This window comes from Hemibagrus wyckioides, linkage group LG02 (assembly GCF_019097595.1).
Source record: "Hemibagrus wyckioides isolate EC202008001 linkage group LG02, SWU_Hwy_1.0, whole genome shotgun sequence".
In the NCBI taxonomy this organism is placed as follows: Eukaryota; Metazoa; Chordata; class Actinopteri; order Siluriformes; family Bagridae; genus Hemibagrus; species Hemibagrus wyckioides.
In genome coordinates, this window is record NC_080711.1 from 7,946,912 (window position 1) to 7,966,329 (window position 19,418).

The window sequence follows — 19,418 nt, forward strand, 5'->3', positions numbered from 1 at the left end:
GACTTTACACATAATCTGAGGGATGGAAAAATACATACCTTTGACCCATAATCTTAACTCAGTTTGCTGCAGTATAAATAAAATATAAAAAAAAACCTGAATCCTGACCTTGAGGCATCTCTGCATGGTTACACTTTAAGTAGCAGGCAGCTTTAATTATGATAAATTGGAGATGACATGGGCTGTTGAGATAGCTCTGAGAGTCAATCTATTTTATGCCTGCATTCTTATGGTGTGGGGGTGTAATTAATAACGCTACTGATCCAGAGTTCACCTCTGTTTAATCCACTCAATACCCCTGATACAGCAAATTCTTTGTTGGTGTAGTGTATGCGCGGCTACGTGCGGGTTAAACGTGCCACTCGGTGTGTGACTGAGCGAGCGTTTATTCTGCACTTACTCTCACTGCAGTGTAGGTGGACACACTAATATATTGATATAATCTCTATTGTTTGTCATGCAAATGGATACCAGCAAATTGCCCATGTTAGTAAGGGAACTAATTTATGTTAAATACTGTAATTGCTTAATGCAACGAAAGCTGCTATTTTTTTCCTTCTCTGAATCAAGCTATCATTTAGCAAAGATAACGAATGCAGAGTTGGCTGGGCTTCGTGTTAGGATAAATGGTGATATGAGGAGGAAGAAGGTTAGAAATTAGCTTTTAGCGCAGCATTGAGTGTGTATATAGTAATTAAATGAAAATCGGTACATCTGCATAAATAATTAAGATAAATATCTTAGCAACTCTGTCAAATCGCAACTATACTATCTATAATGCATCTATTTAATATTTTTTATTTATCCTACATCTAGAAAAAAAACAATTCTTGCAGTGAAACTCCTCAGTATAATCAATTATTATACGGTTATTTTTAGTAATTACGAGTATTTATACCACAGCACTGTGAAATTTCTGAATCTGATTGATCCGAAGGCTTTTCTATAACAGCAGCTCTGATTACAGTAGTTTCAGCCGCAAGGATTACGTGAATGAATGTACTCCCATTCTACTTCGGAAGCTTTTCGTACGTTTACATTTATGGCATTTGGCAGACGCCCTAATCCAGAGTGATATTTTGCATAACTCGTTTTACACAACTGAGCAATTGGGGGTTAAGGGCCTTGCTCAGGGACCCACTAACAACCATCCAATCAGTAGTCTCGACCACTAAGCTACCACATCCACAGGTAAGGACACATTTCTTTACAGACACATTTATAAAAGGACTCTCGTGTGCCAGCATTTTGTACCGTTCAGTGAGTTTTCCACCACAGATTTTCTTGCCACATTTTTTGGACATATCAGTTTCAAGTGAGACAAAACAGAGATGCTGGTGAAGGAATGGGAGCTGTATTAGAGCTGCTATAATGTAACATGATTTGTGTCGACTGGTTGTTATTTTCCAGTAACAGCACAGCCGGTAATGTTTTTCTTTAGGTACAGTGAATTAAAAGGAAAGGTATTTAGTTACAAGAGAGATCGATGAAAAGTAGGTGCTGACAAATTGTCCTGGGATTTTAAGCAGGAGCATTATCAATTAGACCTGAAGTGCAGTAGAATGGTATAAAGTAAGGCATAATAATAAACAGTAAGGTGTGCTTTCATGGGAAAATAATCAGCGATGGTTCTTAGTGCAACCAAGTGCAGTTGGATTATTTTCTCATAAGATGAGTGTTTTGTTTCTTTTATATAGCACTAAGGTGAAGTTTCTGCTACTGAATGTTCTTGTATCCCTAAAGTACGAGTGTATTCACATAAACCTTTGATCTGCCTTGAAGCCTGCACTTCTTCCCCATCCCAGGTTCTGTAACCGAATATTAATCAGCACCTTCTGACCAGTCAAATTTGGGAATCGAACCACATTCACCTCATTCTAATCAGCACGATTTGAAATCTGTATCACAGCTGACTATGTTTTCACAATCCAGTCCTGAAGTGCTACCGCGTTGTTCAGTGTAGCTCCGCTCCTGCTCTAACATGCCTCCTTCATCCCGTGAAGTGGCAGATGAGTTGAAACAGGTGTGTTAGAGAAATGGAAAGACTACACTGCGCATAGCAGTGGTGAAGAAGACCCAGGTTCAAAGAAGCACTTAATTATACAATTGCATGGAAAATATGTTGGAGCCACACATTCACAGATGCACTACACTTAAACAAACACAGGAAAGCAGAGTCATAATTTTCTGCACAGCGATTCAAAAGTGATGTGTACTTTCACTCATGGTGTGTATGTTTTCACCACGGATGGACATCAGTGGACTGTAGGAGGAAAAGTCTAGAAGAACGAATGAGCAGCAGAGTGGCATTGCTGCTGCAGCTGTAACCTGTGGTGTTAACTGCAACGAGGTATCAGGAGGATGTGAATCTACTGGTTTTTGTCCAGTAGGTCATGCTGACAAGAAATTTGTTGTGTAGCCTCAGGTCACGGTGCTGAAGATGCTAACCAAGTTTTGTGTCAATGTGCAAAGCCATTTGTTGAGGTACAGCCTCACATCTTGTCTGGTGGCTTCGCTGTCAGATTCTTTGGCCCCAGTGATGAGCAAACTATATTGAGTAATCAAAAATCCTTTTCTTTTGTCTAGCTTGGCTTGAAGATGAAGTATGCCAAATTTGGTGTTGATTAGACATAGTTTGTCGGAGGAGGAGTGAAAAACGTTTTTGACAAAATCCAAGATGGCAGAAAATGTAATTATGTTGAAATTGACACCACAGGGTACATTGAACTTGCCTTAACCCAGGAAAATTAGTGAAGCCTGACTTTTACATTTTGGACATATGGTTGAAAAGTAATTAAAATAAAAACACTTCCAGATTAGTCCCTAATTTGACCTGATTGTGATGCTTGAGCATTGGCAGCACTGGGCTTGTTTAATCCTCTACAATCAGTGGGAGAAATTTCACAACTTACCAGATGGTTCTATGGGGTGTCATAGACAGACCAAGGAAGAAGAAGAAGAAGAAGATGGAGAAGAAGAAGAAGAAAAGGAAGAAGATGAAGAAGAAGAGTTAGAATACCAATAGGGACGTTCAGTGTTTGCTCCCTCTAAATATAAGCATGTTTTCATTTTGTAATAAACTAAAGAAGGCTGTGTAGAATCCCAGAGTGAACAAGTTTCAAAATGTTCTCCAGGGCTTTTGGACTAGACGAAGCAGTACGTGACTCCAACAACTGCTATGCAAGCTCCATTGGGAATTGCTGTCTGCTTGTAAAGGCTTCATTTAAGTGCAAGGCCAGAGACTGGCATAAAATTTTCTATTGTAGATGAGATATCCTCCTCTCCTCAGACTTTCTGCAGTAACAAAACAGGGTTGAGTGCCTCCACTTGACTTCACCCCATTAGCACCACTTGCCTAGCCAATGATGTAAAATTGGACGGTGTAAATATGCTACTGCGCTTGTGCTGATGGCCCACGAGGCCAGGGGTTAGCATTCATCTGGATGCTGTGCACCAGTATCACCACAATGCAGTGCTTCTCCTGCCAATGAATTCAGCACTAATTCTATCTGATTAAGACCATATTAAGCACTAATATATACAAAGCTAATATGCACAGAGCTGCTGTATACTTATTTGCATAATTTGCTTCTTAATAGTAATTACAGCTTCCGTGTTGAATTTACCGTCGACTACATCAAATACAAAAAAAAGAGAAGAGAAACCAAAGCGACTTCTGTCCTGCTCACTCAGCATCTTTGTGCCTGGGGATATGTATCACACACACACAGTTTTATGTAGTAGTTATAAATGTGTAAATATAAAAGTGTAAATATGGTAATTTAGTTAAATGCTGAAAGGAATTATAATCAACAGAGTGGATGCACTATGATCTAAAGGGCTGATCATGATCTATACCTAGTACTGTAAAAAAATAAAATAAAAAAAGCTTTATGTAACTAATACTTCTACTGGAAGCCAAAACTTTAGCTTCTCATAGAGATATGTGTATTTGTATCATAAAATCTCATCCATCCATCCATATATCCAGCCATTCATACATATATCCATCCATTCATACATATCTCCAGCTATCCTTCCTTCCATTTTCTGTACTGTCCCAGGAAGTCACCGGAAATCTGGAGATTATCCCATCAGGGTATCACTCAGGGTGCCAACGCATCAGACAGTACCCACACCCATTCATACCCATTCACACAGTACAAATAATTTAAAGACGCCAATCAACCAACAACACATGTCTTTAAACTGAAGGCCAGCACACTCAGACGAAACCCCTGAACCACAAGGAGAATAAATGCCATACACACATAAGGCAGAGGTGGGAATCGAACCCCCAACCTCTGGAAAATCCACACTGGTTAATTAGTGATGGTGTAATGTTAAAAATCCTGGAAAGTCAAGCTCAATTCAGACCATTTTATTGAACCAGACATGAGAAGTGTGTCACTTCTGCACATTGCAATGCCATACACTGCTGATCAGTGAAGTTCCTACACTCTTTTTCAGCACTAGCACCGATAAAGTGTTTCAGTATATGACCTGACACAGCTTTTGTATCTTTCAGTTACTATTAAATGATAGTTAGGACATGCAGTATATGGTTTGACGTTACAACCAACCTCTTTGTGCAAAAATTGCACTTTGTCTGGGAAGAAGTAAAGAAAGTAAGAGAATACAAAGGACCTAGCCAGGATTAGTGCTAACAGCTCCAGCTTCTTGCCGAGAAAAACTTCTTCCGGGATAATGCAGTTAAACCTGGAATTACTTGGGATGATTATCTACTGGAATATGGAGGTGCTGCATTAATTAAGGTCAGTGTGAGGAATAGTGAGATGTCAGGATTGATCCTACAGCCTGGATGAGAAAGCTTCAATACTGTCATTCACATTCTGGAAAAAATAGCATGAATTATCTACAATAGTAGCTTATTCCTTAACAAACCTGAAAAACATGTTCTATGTATAAAATGCAACAAATTAGATTTATAATCTAATTGATAAAACATAGTTAAATAAATACAAAAAAAAATACAAAACCCAGCTACAACAGTTAACTAAATATTTGCATTAATGATGCATACATTACTTAAAAATGATTAATTGAAAGCATTGGAACTTAGATTAATTAGTAAATCGGATAAAGTAATGAGTCAAACTAAAGAATTCTATCGTCTTGAGAGTTGACTTAAGCTTCATTCAGCCAAAAATCTTCTTAAATTTCTTGAGGAAAACCCAAACGTGTCCCCATATTCTTAGATCACGAACTCTGATATTAACAAAGACAACAGAACTTTTTTTTTTCTTTTTTGCCATATCTAAATTTGTATTAGAGTACGGTTACAAGGCCATTGTCACTTGATCTCTGGCTAAGCTATTTTAGCATGTCTGTGTAATCGGCTACGTGGACATGAGGATCAGCTTCCGCTATCATCTATCTGTAGTATGCATAATGCATTGAGCAATTCAGTTTTTCTGCATCAATACATTTTTTCTTTTGTATTTAATAAAAAATAGATTGAAATAACTCTCGTGGTTTTTTTTAAAAATCTTTTTGAAATGAAAATAAAGTTTTTATTTTTGGATGTTTTTTTTTTTTGTTTGTGGGCTTGCCTAACCTACAGTGCACAGTGCCTTACACAGCTCCAGAATAAAACCATTTTAACCACATCATAAAAGAACATAAAGAAACTACATAAAAGAAACTACTTCACAAAGAATATTTGCAAAGAAATATACTTTTATTCCACATAACCCATGAAAACTCACGGGGCACAGGGCAGCATCATAGTAGCTTCTGAAAGCTTTTCTGATATTTCCGAAACTCAAAAACTGAAGGAAAAACCAAATCGGGTTATTGTTGTCGACTGTAAACAAAAGCTTCCGATTAAAAAAATAAAAAATATTGTTTTAAAAAATAACTTGGTCAGTTACTTTTCTACCAGGAAATTTCCCCCACGCTTCTGTCTGAGATTGTTTATGAACTCGAGTGATCTGCAGAATCTTCTGTGAATTGCTATTTCTTGTTAAATTTTGTGAGGAAAATGTGTATCTTTTTCCAGTAGCAATGTTTCTGTGTTCAAGTCCTCCTGGGAAGTTGTATTTATGAGTTGGGAAGTCGTAATTATGACTTCAGGTGCGTTCAAGTCACTTTGGTTGGAGCAAGTCGGAGGTGAACTACAAAAAAAATACAGCAAGGTTTTTTTTTATTTCGGCTTTGAAAAAACAAGGAATGCAAATTATACAAGGAATTGAAATCAGTTTCTGAGACGAGTAAACATTCAATTTCAACGAATTTACAAATTTATTACAGACCATTGATTCCACCATGTTTTCTTACTGACACACCCTGACTTGGAAATTCGGAACTTTTCCGACTTTGTAGTGCTGTTCATGCGCCTTGAACACGTAAATAGGATTTTTCTGACACCATTTTTGCAGTGATTTGAACCTTCTGGTTTGGAGCATGCTTACTTCTAAATCCAATTCTGAATACAGATACAGACAGTAGCATTGTCTCACTCATAATAAACTGAAATTGGTCACTTTCATTATGTCCTCATAACCGTCTATTAACCATCCATCATATCTCTCTCTCTCTCTCTCTCTCTCACACACACACACACACACACACAGACACATACATTCTCGAACATCTCAATTAACTCCCTTTCTTTTCGGTAATTTCCAAGCATTCACATAATTATTATTCTTTTCATATTCTCATATTCTTTCCTTGTCTTTCAAGCAGTTAGATCATTTCTTCACAAAGCCTCATATATTCTCACTCAGCTTCCACGCATTATCTAATCAGAAAAAATGCTACTTTTTAAAATATCTTTAACTATTCATTTAAACTCATATTATCATATCTACATAGCACATCTAATGTTTTTTTCTAAACAAAATGTTTTTGATATGTTTCAAGTGGTTCGAATATTCACCTCACAAATATCTTACAAATTGACCAATTAGAGCAAAATGGTTTTTTTTACTTGTTTTAAAGGGGATGAATATTTATTGGTGTTGATTTAACTAGCAAAAAAAAAAAAGATGGCTGAGACAAATACTAATTTAGATAACTGGGAATTTAAAAAATGTTGTTTTTCTTTTCCTTTTACAAAGCAGGTGTTTTGACATACTGTGTAATTTGGATTTTATTATTTAAATAAATCATAATTGCCATTTAGTATATTATTATTATTATTATTAATAATAATAATAATAATAATAATAATAATAATAATAATAATAATAATAATAATAATAATGTGTTGGTTCCTAGCTAAGATTTTTTTTGATAAGAAAAGCTGCCTGTCTTCTCTTGAGCCCCAGAGCAGTGACTGAGTGATTGAGATTCAAACAAAGCAATTAAACTGTGATAAGATTAAATAATCCACAGACATTAGTCAAGGATTAATATCAGAGTTTTACTGGTGGGACAACACCAGTTGATGGTTTAATGAGGCAGTGTGAAATCTCTCCCACATGTGGAAGCACTGAGATAGTGACCCTACATAGTTATATAATCGGTTATATAATAATGATGCCTGTCACACCCCCGGATACGCCTCCGTCTGAGTTAGCTTTTACAGTCACCCATTTACTGACCGCTGCAACCTGCCCCTTATTCATGGGAAATTGGCCTGATCTGGGTCGGGGTCATGCTCGATCCATCAAGCTCTACACAGGAAGCACGGCTTTCCAATAGAACTGTATTGGAAATGCGGTAATGAAATGTCTCCGTCTCAATCAATCTTGGTATATAATTTAGCTATTATTTTAGTTAATGAAATGTTCCAAATCAATCAATATTTATCTGTTTGTTCATTTAACTTAAAGCTTTTATTCAAATAGAATGAGCTGTGAAGCTGGTGGGTCAATTAGTTTTTGTTACACGTTTGTCTACTCACTGTTTTAATTGGACGATACATTAATTCTCATCGGACAACAGGATTTAACAACTAAAAGAACATCTTGTCATTCAGTGTACAGTGCATTCCTTGTTTGTCCTGCATTGATGCAGGGTTTCTCCTCATGATGATTGGTAGACTTCGCAGAAAGGGGCAGAACCTCGCAACCACCTACCAATCAGTAAATCAGGACTGAACATCCGTCCATGCATCCATCTATTTTCTGGACCGCATATCCTACACAGGTTTACAGGGAGCCTGGAGTTTTTCCCAGGGGACTAGGAACTCTAACCCTAACCCTAACCCATCACAGGGCACAATCACATACACACCATTTACACACTAGAGACGATTTAGTTATGCAAATCAACCTACAATATATGTCTTTGAACCAGGGGAGGAAACTGGACACACAGGGGAGAAGCGGAAATCAAACCACAACCCTGGAGGTAATTTTTTCAGATACACAGTAAGTGACATCTGTTGTTTAAAAATCTAGCTGTGACTTCCATCTTCAGCTAGCAGCTTTTTAACACAATATGGCAGACTCTGCTAAATGATCTGAGTATTGAAAAGTCTTGATGTTTATATGAATGAGGAGAGACTGAAAATGAAACAAGGGGGAAGACCATTTCATTAAAAAGTCAGGGAGCTTAATTGAATGACTGGCTGTGTTTATTATGAGTCTCACATTACAATGAATGAGCCATAATACATTTGAAAGGACAAGTGCATAAACATAAACCTCGTTCATGATAAATATATACAGTATACAGTATAATCTGTAATAGATAGATGTACTTATCTTCATTTAATAACCACCAACCATCGCTACACCCTACATGCTGTATGACACCAGCCTACATCAGGGCACTATTTCTCAGGATTGTTCTGCTCTATCTGCTCGTTCTTGCCAAGTCCTTTGCGCAGGCTGAACTTTGCTTATTTCCTGCTCTGCTCATTTGCATCTGATCCTGTTTGTACACTTTCACTCCAAGAGCCTGTCCGCACTCTGACCTACATGTCCGCTGCGAGTTTGCCCATTGCCCACATTGCCGCTTAAGCCACGTGTTTTTACATCCTGCTTCATGTATAGCCGCTACAATGGAAAATGTTTCAATGAATCTTAATAAGCCAGTCCTGTCACTAGAACAGATTGCAGAGTAGCATGGATGCTAGTTACACTGGTTATACCTATTGTATAATCACCACGGAATCATTTTTAATTATGAACAGAATACACTTTCTGAATTACAGTCATGCATTATGCGGCTGTTTTTTTTTATAGAGGGGGTGGATTGAGGGATTATCTGCAGAGCATTTGAGATCAGCATTCTGGAGTGACACCGAGAAAAAGCTGAGAACACAGAGAGGAAGCGATTAAGGCTGGGATGAGCTTCAAGGACGTGGCTGGAGTCCAGAGAGTGCTCTGTAAGAAGCCGTTTGACACATTTTTCTGCTCTTTGAAAATATTCGCTGCTGCATAAATTTGTCCGATTTTTTACAGTTCCCATTGTATGGCTAGACTTCAAAAAGCTTTCCTAAACCGACATTGATGGCTTAGTATTATTCGAACAAATAAAAATGTAAAATTCCATTTAAAGATGTAATTCCAGTTCCAATCTACGTACCACATATTTATAACCTAATCTACGTTCAGTGGAACCGTGGCATGCAAATTTAATTCGTTCTGCAGACGAGTTCTTAAGGTGAAAGTTTGTATTGCGAAACAAATTTCCTCATAACAAATAATGTAAATGCAGATAATCTGTTCCAGCCACCCAAGAATATTACCGATATTACCAATACGTAGCATATGTAAACTGTACGGCTGCTTACAAAGAACCGACCCAAGCATTCCATGTCAAGGGTCCTTACAGAATGTCGTGCCACCAAGCTTGGGCTAAAAATAGAACGGACCACCCACGCCACCAATCTGTCACCAAAAAACACGTGAAAAATCACATAGCTTTTAAATGCATGTCGAAGGCAACGTTAGTATCTTGGGTTGTCTCTTTTCTGTATGAGAAAAACAAACAAATGTAAAATGCATAAACTTGCCGGCTTTGCCTGGCTTTCCACTGACGCAAACAAGTCTTGAATGGCTCCCAGATGTACAAGCAACTTAGCTGGTGTTCAGTCCGGATCGTTCATATGCCGAAGAATTCTTTGTATGCCAATGCAAATTTCTTGCAAAATTTCAATTCAAAAGGGAGGGCATTCATATGCCGAGGTTCCAATGTATGTAGATTTCAAATTTTAGTCTTACAATAGGAAATTGCAAGTTATCACTTAATAATCAGCATCGTCTCCTGTACACAACTCATCAACAGTTGTCTGATCGCTTGATTCATCAATTGGGAAAATAATCTTGGATTAATTTAGTCACTTCTGTTCTGGTGACTCAACATCGTTTAGTCATCGTTGTGACATTTAAACATTATAAAACACTGCTGTAATATATATACTATACAGCGCGTGTGATTGCCTTTTGTTTTGATGATGTAACAACGCAGGAACATTGACGAGATTTTTGACAGCTCTTATCTGACAAACTGAACTGATTAGGTTTGTATGAATACGACCTGGCTTCAACAAGCTGTGAGAAAAACAATCTTGGATGGAAAGGTTTGCGAGATCTTTTGCTGTGTTTGCTTCTCATACAACATGATCAGTATGCACATGATCAAGGCAAGATTGGTAGGCAAGGTCTAGTCTAAACAGACACATTTCCATACCATTTTGATGAAGCTGGTTCATGGTTTTTTCTTTTTGAGTAGAGATAAAAAGAAAACAACGTTGCTGTTCTTTCGGCTGTTCCTTGCTCGGTTCACCACAGTAGATCATTTGTTCCACATATTTTTGATTTGGCACAGGTTTTATTTGGGACCAGCACTGAGAGCTAACTCTTCAATGGCTGGGCTAGCTCCCTGGTCGGGAATCGAACCCGGGCCGTGGCAATGAGTGCATGGGATCCTGCCGCTTGACCACCAGGAGGCTTAGATAAGAAGAAAACTATATAAACACAAAATGCTTTTAAGTCACACAGGACACTCCAAAATCTTACATTTGTCTTCTGCAACAAGAAAAAAAACGAGGTAAGTACAAGGTAACTCTCTGAAATCCTCTCAAGTGGTTCTTATCTTCTCTATTCGAGGAGAAAATGATTCTTTTTCTCTTTTTCTTTTGTTACTGTGAGTCCAATTACTAGTCTTGTTTGTACCATGAATCTCTGTCCATATTCAGCATCGAACTTCTTCGTCATTTTAAACTCCACAGTGGTGTTTTAATGGCTCACATAAAAGTAGACTCTCGGGGATTTAAGAAGTTCATAAGTATTTTTTATTTCACTCAGCCTACTAGGGGCAATACAGTAATCCCCCGTTTATAGCGGGGGTTACGTTCCAAAACCACCCACGATAAACGAACATCTGCGATACACGGACGCCACCCCCAAATGCTCTTTTTTTTTATTGTTCAAGCCGTAAATGACCCTCCCACACTCTTTAAACACACACAGAAAACATTTGCAAGCATATAGCGAGATGGATTTGGAGTAAATTCGACATAATAGAGCTTGCAGAAAAACAAGAAAAAGTGTACACAGAACAAAACGAAAGTGACACGCGAAGAATTGGGATGCTGGAGAATTCTGCATCCCCTTCCCCAACTGCACACATAGCCAGCAGCCAATCACTACCGCGATTAAATGAATGGGGCCTTCCGATTGGCCAGACTCGTTCCTCCAGCCGTAGCCGCTCTTTCCTAAACAACGCTACGTGTTCTTATTAACATTTTACTTCATTTTCAATTAATGTTTATATTTTGTAATTAATCATTATATTTTTAATAATAAATTACCTTATTCCAACATAATAACAATTCACTATAAGGTTTGCGGATACCGTGATATACCGGGAAAATCCGTGAAAAAAAGAAGTTATCCGCGATATGCCGGGACCGTGATATATGAACCGTGATATGGCGGGGGATTACTGCATATTCAAATATCAGACTTGCAGCCAGGAAAATAATTCATTTGTTTATACTGATTAGAAAAGTGTATTGGAAATGTATTATGAAAGTTTTTTTGTAGGGAGATGCTTATTAAGTGTTTATTAAGGAAGGAGTCTCCAGTGTCAGCCCACAGTATAATTGTTATTATTGTGGCTATAGTGATATAAGTATTAACAGGAACTAAAGTGTTTTGATTATGCTTTTCTATAATAAATATATCTATGAATAGTTGAAAAGCAAAATGCCTTAATAAATTATAATCAATGGCAAATTGCTGTGGAGAAATAATGAGAAATAAAACATGACAGGTTGCCCAGTTACAGGAAAATAATCCACAATGAGGAGATAACCCACGCAGTAATGGGATATTTTCTCTGCTTGGTTGTTATTGTGCCAAACATTACAGGACAGAATATAATTTAAATCATCGGCTGAGAAACAGAAATGAATGCCCCTTTGAGGACATTAGCTCCATATTTTTAAGCACCAATATTGCCATAAAAGTCTCATATAGAAACAGTCCATGTCTATGACTGCTTAAATGCTCAGATGCTTTCAGGTGCTGTAAAGGAAAGTGTTCCCTTTAGCAGAGGCATTGTATGACTTCCCTGCATCTCAGCTCCTTGACTGTTCGCTTTTATTGGCGCAGAGCAGGTTGTGATAAAACTGCTCTCCTGGGTGATGGAGGCTGGTTGGTGTTGTGCACTAGAGGGAATAATGAGATACTCTTACCTACTGGCATCATTGCAGGAGTGCAAGCAAATAGCTCAGCCCCTGGATTGTGCCTGGAAATAAATATGACCTCAGTATAGCTCTTACGTTTCTGCCAGCAAATCAAGTTGTACTTTTATGCTCAGAGGAGCAACTTGAACACTTCTTGAACCTCTTCTCCATCCTTCTATTCCATCATCCTCCAGTACAGATGTATGCACAGAGCTGAGAACGGCCTACTATAGGCATATGACATGCCTGTGACAGGGTTATTAAATCAGTGTGTCCTTACTCACCTTCAATAGATTGACTTTAATGACAGTGGCTAAGACTGATTGGGTTCAAGCCTTTTGGATGACACGGATATGATACCAGCACTAAAGGAGTGGAGTGACGGTTCAGGGAATATGTGGATTGGTAATAATAAAGGCAGGACCTACAGATTAGATCAGATGAATTCATATTAAGGCTGTACACCTGATTAGCAACAGAAAACAGATCTTCAACTGAGCAGTATTATTGAGTCTATGGCCCAACCATTTGTTAACTTACTCCAATTAGCAAGCTAAGTTGGTAAGCATAAATTACAAAAAGAAATTGAAAAATATTCCTTCCTAAACACTCACATTCACATGTTCTCGTATACCTTCACCCTCGTATACATGGCTGACAGGACTGGAACCCGAGGTGGTCTTCATGAGCCTGTTTACATCAGGATTGGATATGCTGTGCATTCTGATGTGCTTTTCAGCACACCACGGTTTTTATGAGTCCTTTGTCAGCTACCATAGCCTTTCTGCCAACACAAACCAATCTGGACATTCTTCTCTGACCTCTCTTATCAACAAGATATATCCTAGGTCAAAGCTCCCGCTCACTAGATGTTTATTTATTTTCGAACAATATATATTCTGTATTCAGCAAAAATATACCTTATACTCTCCGAAATAAAGGTACCAAGCCTCGCTACTGTGTGTAAGGGGTTACCTTTAAGTGTGCATGCTTTGTTTTTATCTTCAGTATGACACCTTTTACAAGTCATGTTACTTTTTTAACTTATTTTTACAGTAAGAGTCGTTAAGGTCTAGTTATGTACTGTAAATTATTTGAAGGTTTCCAGGTAAAATATGCAGACAAAACGTACTTGATTTATAAACACATAAATCACATCAAAATATAAAAAACAGTGCATGTATCTCATTTACATCACATTTACATCACACTTGTTGTACTACAAAGAGGAAAAGATTACACTTGGGCTCTTTATATTTACATATTTAATGAATCACTGTGTAAGAGCTCCCTTCTGTACTGAGAGGTCTGGGCTTGTGCGTCACACTGCAGCACTGTGAGGGTATCAGTGTCTAGCCAAAAGAGCCCAGGTTGTTACATCCAACTTACCCTATATATACACAAATACATGGGCACTCAGTGACAAAGTGACCAGAGCTGATTTGTTATCATTGAGTGCTACCGACTTCCAGTGAGATTGATGCCAATGACTAGATGTGGGTCTGTCCAGTGACCTGACAAAATAGAGAAAATCTTTATACAAATACTTTGTATAAACACTTCACTTGGTGGTAGCTCAAGTGGTTAAGGCTCTGGGTTGTTGATCAGAAGATTGGGGTTTAAACCCTGGCACTGACAAGCTGCCACCAATGGGCCCTTGAGCAAGGCCCCCAACCCTTACTGCTCCAGGGTTGCTGCATCATGAATCAAGGACGGGACATGCAATAAATCTACTTAACTTAACATCTACATATACTCTACTGTAAGACCAGTCACTTCACCCTCATATGTTACACACACTATTGCTGCACTAGTATACACTCACTTTATATACATTTATAACCTGTCTAATAATCTGTATATTGTGGATTTTATTTATTTTTTGTATAACATTGTTCGTAAATTATATGTATAGTGTAGTATCTTAAATCTGTACATTTGAGGGTCATCAGCAGGCAGTTCCTGCATGTATAAAAACATACTCGCTCAATAAACCTGATTCTGATACGAATGACTCAGTGAAGTGATTGCAATTGAGTGAAGACATTAGTACAGAACACATTGCTTCACATTGCTTCTCTCATGATATGATGCATATAAACATTGGTGGATTTATACACAAATGCCAAAGGATGTTTTATTTCAGCAGCAAGAAAACGGATTTGTCCTCGAGTGGAATAGCTAGTTGCACCACCCACTGATGTTATTACTACGGCAACCAGTAGTATGAACGCCTACTGAAGACTTCATCGTAGAACGATGACTTGCAGTGATAAAGTCACTGTATGTGTGAACATAGCTTTAGACCTTTCACCTACAGGGCATCCTACTGAACCTGGTGAATAAATAAGTGCTTGCAAACGGTTTAGTCATGTTCATTATTTCATTTCATATCATTTCTACATTTATGTAAAGCCTGTTTTATGCATTTTATCACCGTATTCAATTGCTTGAAGATTTTCACTTCGACGCACAGTTAGTACTTCCACAAAGTTTGGCTTTGAACCAAAGCCAGAGTGTGTGCTGCTGCAGTACACTACAGACTGAAATATACTTCATGTGCTGTTTAGATTATGAGCATACACTACAAAGATAGCGTTTTTCATAAACCATGACTTTTATCATGCAAAATATGATTATTTCTTAAATTTTAAATAGCCTTTCACTGCACATCCAGTGTCTAATGAGAAAAGAACACTTCGATTAACATGACAGTGTGTTGGTAACAGCACTGCTGTTCAAACTGGGCTCAAGAGGCACTCGAAAATTAAAATGAAGACTAATAAAATTTTAAATAATGCTAATCTGGTCTCTTGAATTATAACGAAATATTTTATCAATCACGTTTACATGAACGGGACGATGTCATAAATTATGGTTGGTTACATCTCCCGCGACCCCATCCACAAGTCCAGGTGGGGTCGCCACCTCAAGGTCGAGAGCCAACAGTGCAGGGTGCATGACATTTGACAGGAGAGCAGATCAATTCCAATCTTGTTGGAGGAGGAGATAAGATGATCTGATAACAGGATAAGATCATTCCTATGCTGGGGATGATGTTAATCTTCAAAATGAAAATTCATCTGTTCTTGACCTGGCTTGAAAGTTGGGGGAGAGTATAAATGTATGAAGTGCAGAATTTGAATAGGGTGAATGGAGGATCTAAATGTAAATGACGAGCAAGTGCATCACGTTCATTAGGACTTCTTTTATATTCTTGGCAACCAACTTCATCTGGACATGTTCTCCCCTCTCACTAAAATGAAAAAAACATCAAGTTCCATATTAACAAGTGTTACTGATCTAATAGACCTCCAGTTTGTTACAGGGAGTGCTGAGATTTTCTAATAACACTACCAATAAAACCTGCCCAAAACAACCTTCTATTCTGTGTATTCTTGAAATTATGTAACACACACTCTTGTTAATCACCTCTCAGTGAGTCAACTGATATTCAGTGAAATGTTACATTTTTAGATATTTTACCACAGATGGTATGCCCTTCTGCCATTATGCCCCAATCACGTTCACTGTGTTATTGCATTACAGCGTGTCAGAAATGCAAATGCATATCAATGCCTGGCAGCACTGCACTCAGGTTGAGCTGCTCATCAATTTATTTTTTTTTTGGTCAAAATTGCAGGCATGCTTTCAATTTCTTGAGAGAGAGAGAGAGAGAGAGAGAGAGAGAGATTGCACTAAAGATTTTTTAAAATGCCCAAAGTAATAAAAAAAAATGTAAGAAAGAAACAGTTGCATAGATGGGCAATGGTTCTCACTTTCTATAAAGCTAAAAAGAAAACGGACATTTAAGTTGCTAGATGAAAAGGGAAGGAAGGAAGGAAGGATCCTAAAGGATAAAAAGAAAGAAGGAAAAAAATGAACCCAGACTGACAACCAAAGAACGCTTAAAGAATTAAACAAAGAACCCATATGAGCAACTGCAGAACCCTTAAGACTAACCAATTTACCCTAACAAGTCGTTCACATCTCATATCTCTCACCCATAATGAATAATTACCAGGAAAAAAAAAAATCTTTGCTGACCTACCACTTTTCTGCTCTGTTCTTATAGCTAATGAAGCCGATCTACAGAAAACAAACAGTCCATTAAACATCTCTCAGTGGAGCACTTAAACACGCCTCCAGAGGTTCCTGGAAGAGCACTCCAAGGTTCCTTTCTGGCAGATCCTTCATTTCTCATTTTTCAGCTTGTAGGAACTCCCAGTGTTTTGTAAATGTATACTCATCATTTTGCACTCAGTATTTACAAACGTGTGTGTGTGTGTGTGTGTGTGTGAGAAGATACGATGTGTGTGATATGAGAAGAGACATAGCTAGTATTAATAATGCCTCCAGTACTGTCACATGTGCTGAATTTTTTTTTTAAATTACCCTCATGCTTCATTCAGTGACAGCGCTCTTTGACAGGTTTCACACAAATCAAAACTGGAAAGTTGTTTCTATTCCACTCGCATTCTTTGAGACAAAGATGAAATCTCAGACTCACCTGAGGACGCAGAAGGAAATGCATGATCGCTGAAATATCTCCCCGGTGTCTCACGCTTGGAGCAACGCCGAGAGGAACCTAATGAAGCTCTATGAAGAAAGAAAGCATGCGTGCGCACTCGTCTTTAGTCACTTCCACATGCTCCAACTCTGTGTGCACGAAATGTATAAGAGCTATGATGCCGGGTTCATTATAGAGCCTGTCAGAGAATTGTGCTCGGTTAGTTCTGGGAAGCGGTGTGCACTTCAGGCTACATCTTAATGAAAGCCCAATTGCATTTGCCTCGTTTTCCTTCCTATAAGGGAATCCCCGATCTCGTGCGCAATCGATGTCTCCAAATCCTCAGTAAGTGTCCATGCATACGTGCGCTTAACCACTCAGTTCTGTCCTTCAAAATTGGTATAGGTGATCCACGAAGAAATAACGCGCCGGTTTGTTTGTTTGTTTGCTTGCTTGCTTTTTTAAATCCTGCAGCAACAGAATGAACTTTTCACGCATCCGGTTTCGTCCCACGTGCGATCCTTTCTCCTCGTTTTCTTCCTCTTCTTCCTAAACAAACGTTCCCACAACCTCCGTTCTCCATGCACAGATCGCTTTGCGCTCAGCCAGTCTCTCCTGAACTACTTGCGTTTCATTAATACGTAGGCTACCGGAGTGACGAAGCACTGCGTGGATGCCTGCTGTGCGCGAGCGGAATGGATCCGGAGAAAAAGAAGAAGAAGAAGAAAAGGAATAAATAAACAAAGAACGTAGGGGTGAGGGAAATAGTTTGTAGGACAATCAAAGCGTAAACTGTGTGAAAACCTCAGCTGGTTTATGTTAAGCTAGAGCGCCTTTACTTCCCTCGCTAGTTCGACCGGTTCTGCTGTCTCGCGCACTCGCGCGCTCAAGCGACAGCGCTGTGCAGTTGGAGAGCTCACGCGCCTTTCTGCTCTCAGTGACAGTGCTCGCGAGGCTGTCCGCGTTCAATTCTCACGTCTCACTTACGCAATGCACCGTGCTCCACAATGCGTGACGAGTTAGTGGTGACTTTGGAGATAAGCACTTCATGAACAACAACAACAACAAATAATAATAATAATAATAATAATAATAATAATAATAATAATAATATCATCATCATCAAACGAAGAAGAATGCATTGACAATTGCAGCAACCCTCTATTGCCACAATTCCTGCAGACTTAATTATCCACATCTAGTTCATCTAAATATAAACAAATCCCTTAAGGATTAGAAATGATAATATACTCATTATGCCCCGTTCACTCTGCAACAGTCATATACTCTGCAGCTGCACCCGTGCTCTCTGCTTAATTAGGTGGTGCTCTTATATAAAACCTGCACGTCATAGTCGACTTTTAGCCGACCTTTAATGCTACTTGCATTCATCCTACGAATTAGTGCATTTTACGTGAGGATGCATACAGCCTACTTCCTTTAATATAGACCAACTTGAACGTCTCATATCACAAGTTAAAACACTAGACTACTGGGGAGGAAAAAGATCGTTTCGACACTTTTCACGCATCACATTTCCATTTTAGTCCAGATTTGAAAGTCTTTTGTTATCTGAATAGCGTAATGTACTAAATAGTATGTCAAACCCACGCGCCGCTAGATAGCATGCAGTTAGGAAAGCAGAACATAACAAAAAACAATCAGGAGTAAGCAATAAACAATCTGGGAGGCAGCCTGGGAGTATGGTGCGTAATTACAAGCTCTGTTGCCGTGGCATAGCCTCAAGCAATTAAAACTGTATGTGGATCTGCGCGCGCGCGTGCTCCTTACGCGTTCAGCTCGTGCAGTTGTTGGAGCGCGGAGTCGCTGTGGTGCGCGAGCCAGCCCGCATGAGCTCAGCGCTTCAGAGAACGTAAACACACACACACACACACACACACACACACAGAGTGATGAATCAGGAGCAAAAATTTACTTTTGATGTCCAAGTATACTTCAGTACATGACTTAATTTATAATCTCACTTCGACTTTAGAATACATATATATATATATATATATATATAAATTTCCATTTCCTTTCATAAAATTCACATTCATGTGTTCTAAGATTCCTACATACAATGCATATGTCTCTTGCTGTTGAAGCCCACCTGCCTCAGGTCTCCATATGTTGTGCATTTGAGATGCTTTTCTGCTCACCAAGGTTATAAAGAGTGATTAATTGAACCAGGCTGACCATTCTCCTCTGACCTCTCTCATGAACAAGGCATTTCCAACCGAAGAACTGTGCCATTTTGCTCCATTCTGTCTAAATTCTACAGGCAGCTGTGCA

The 19,418-nt window shown here is 38.6% G+C and overlaps 1 protein-coding gene across 1 annotated transcript in view; it reads right to left on the reverse strand.

Moving 5' to 3' along the window:
• crhr1 (corticotropin releasing hormone receptor 1) overlaps positions 1–18,191 on the reverse strand; it is a 140,544-nt gene extending 122,353 nt beyond the window's left edge. Inside the window, exon 1 of the mRNA XM_058405397.1 lies at positions 17,124–18,191. Coding sequence (XP_058261380.1) covers positions 17,124–17,147 — 24 coding nt within the window. The 5' untranslated portion in view covers positions 17,148–18,191. The remainder of the gene's footprint in view (positions 1–17,123) is intronic.
• Between the last annotated feature and the right edge of the window lie 1,227 nt (positions 18,192–19,418).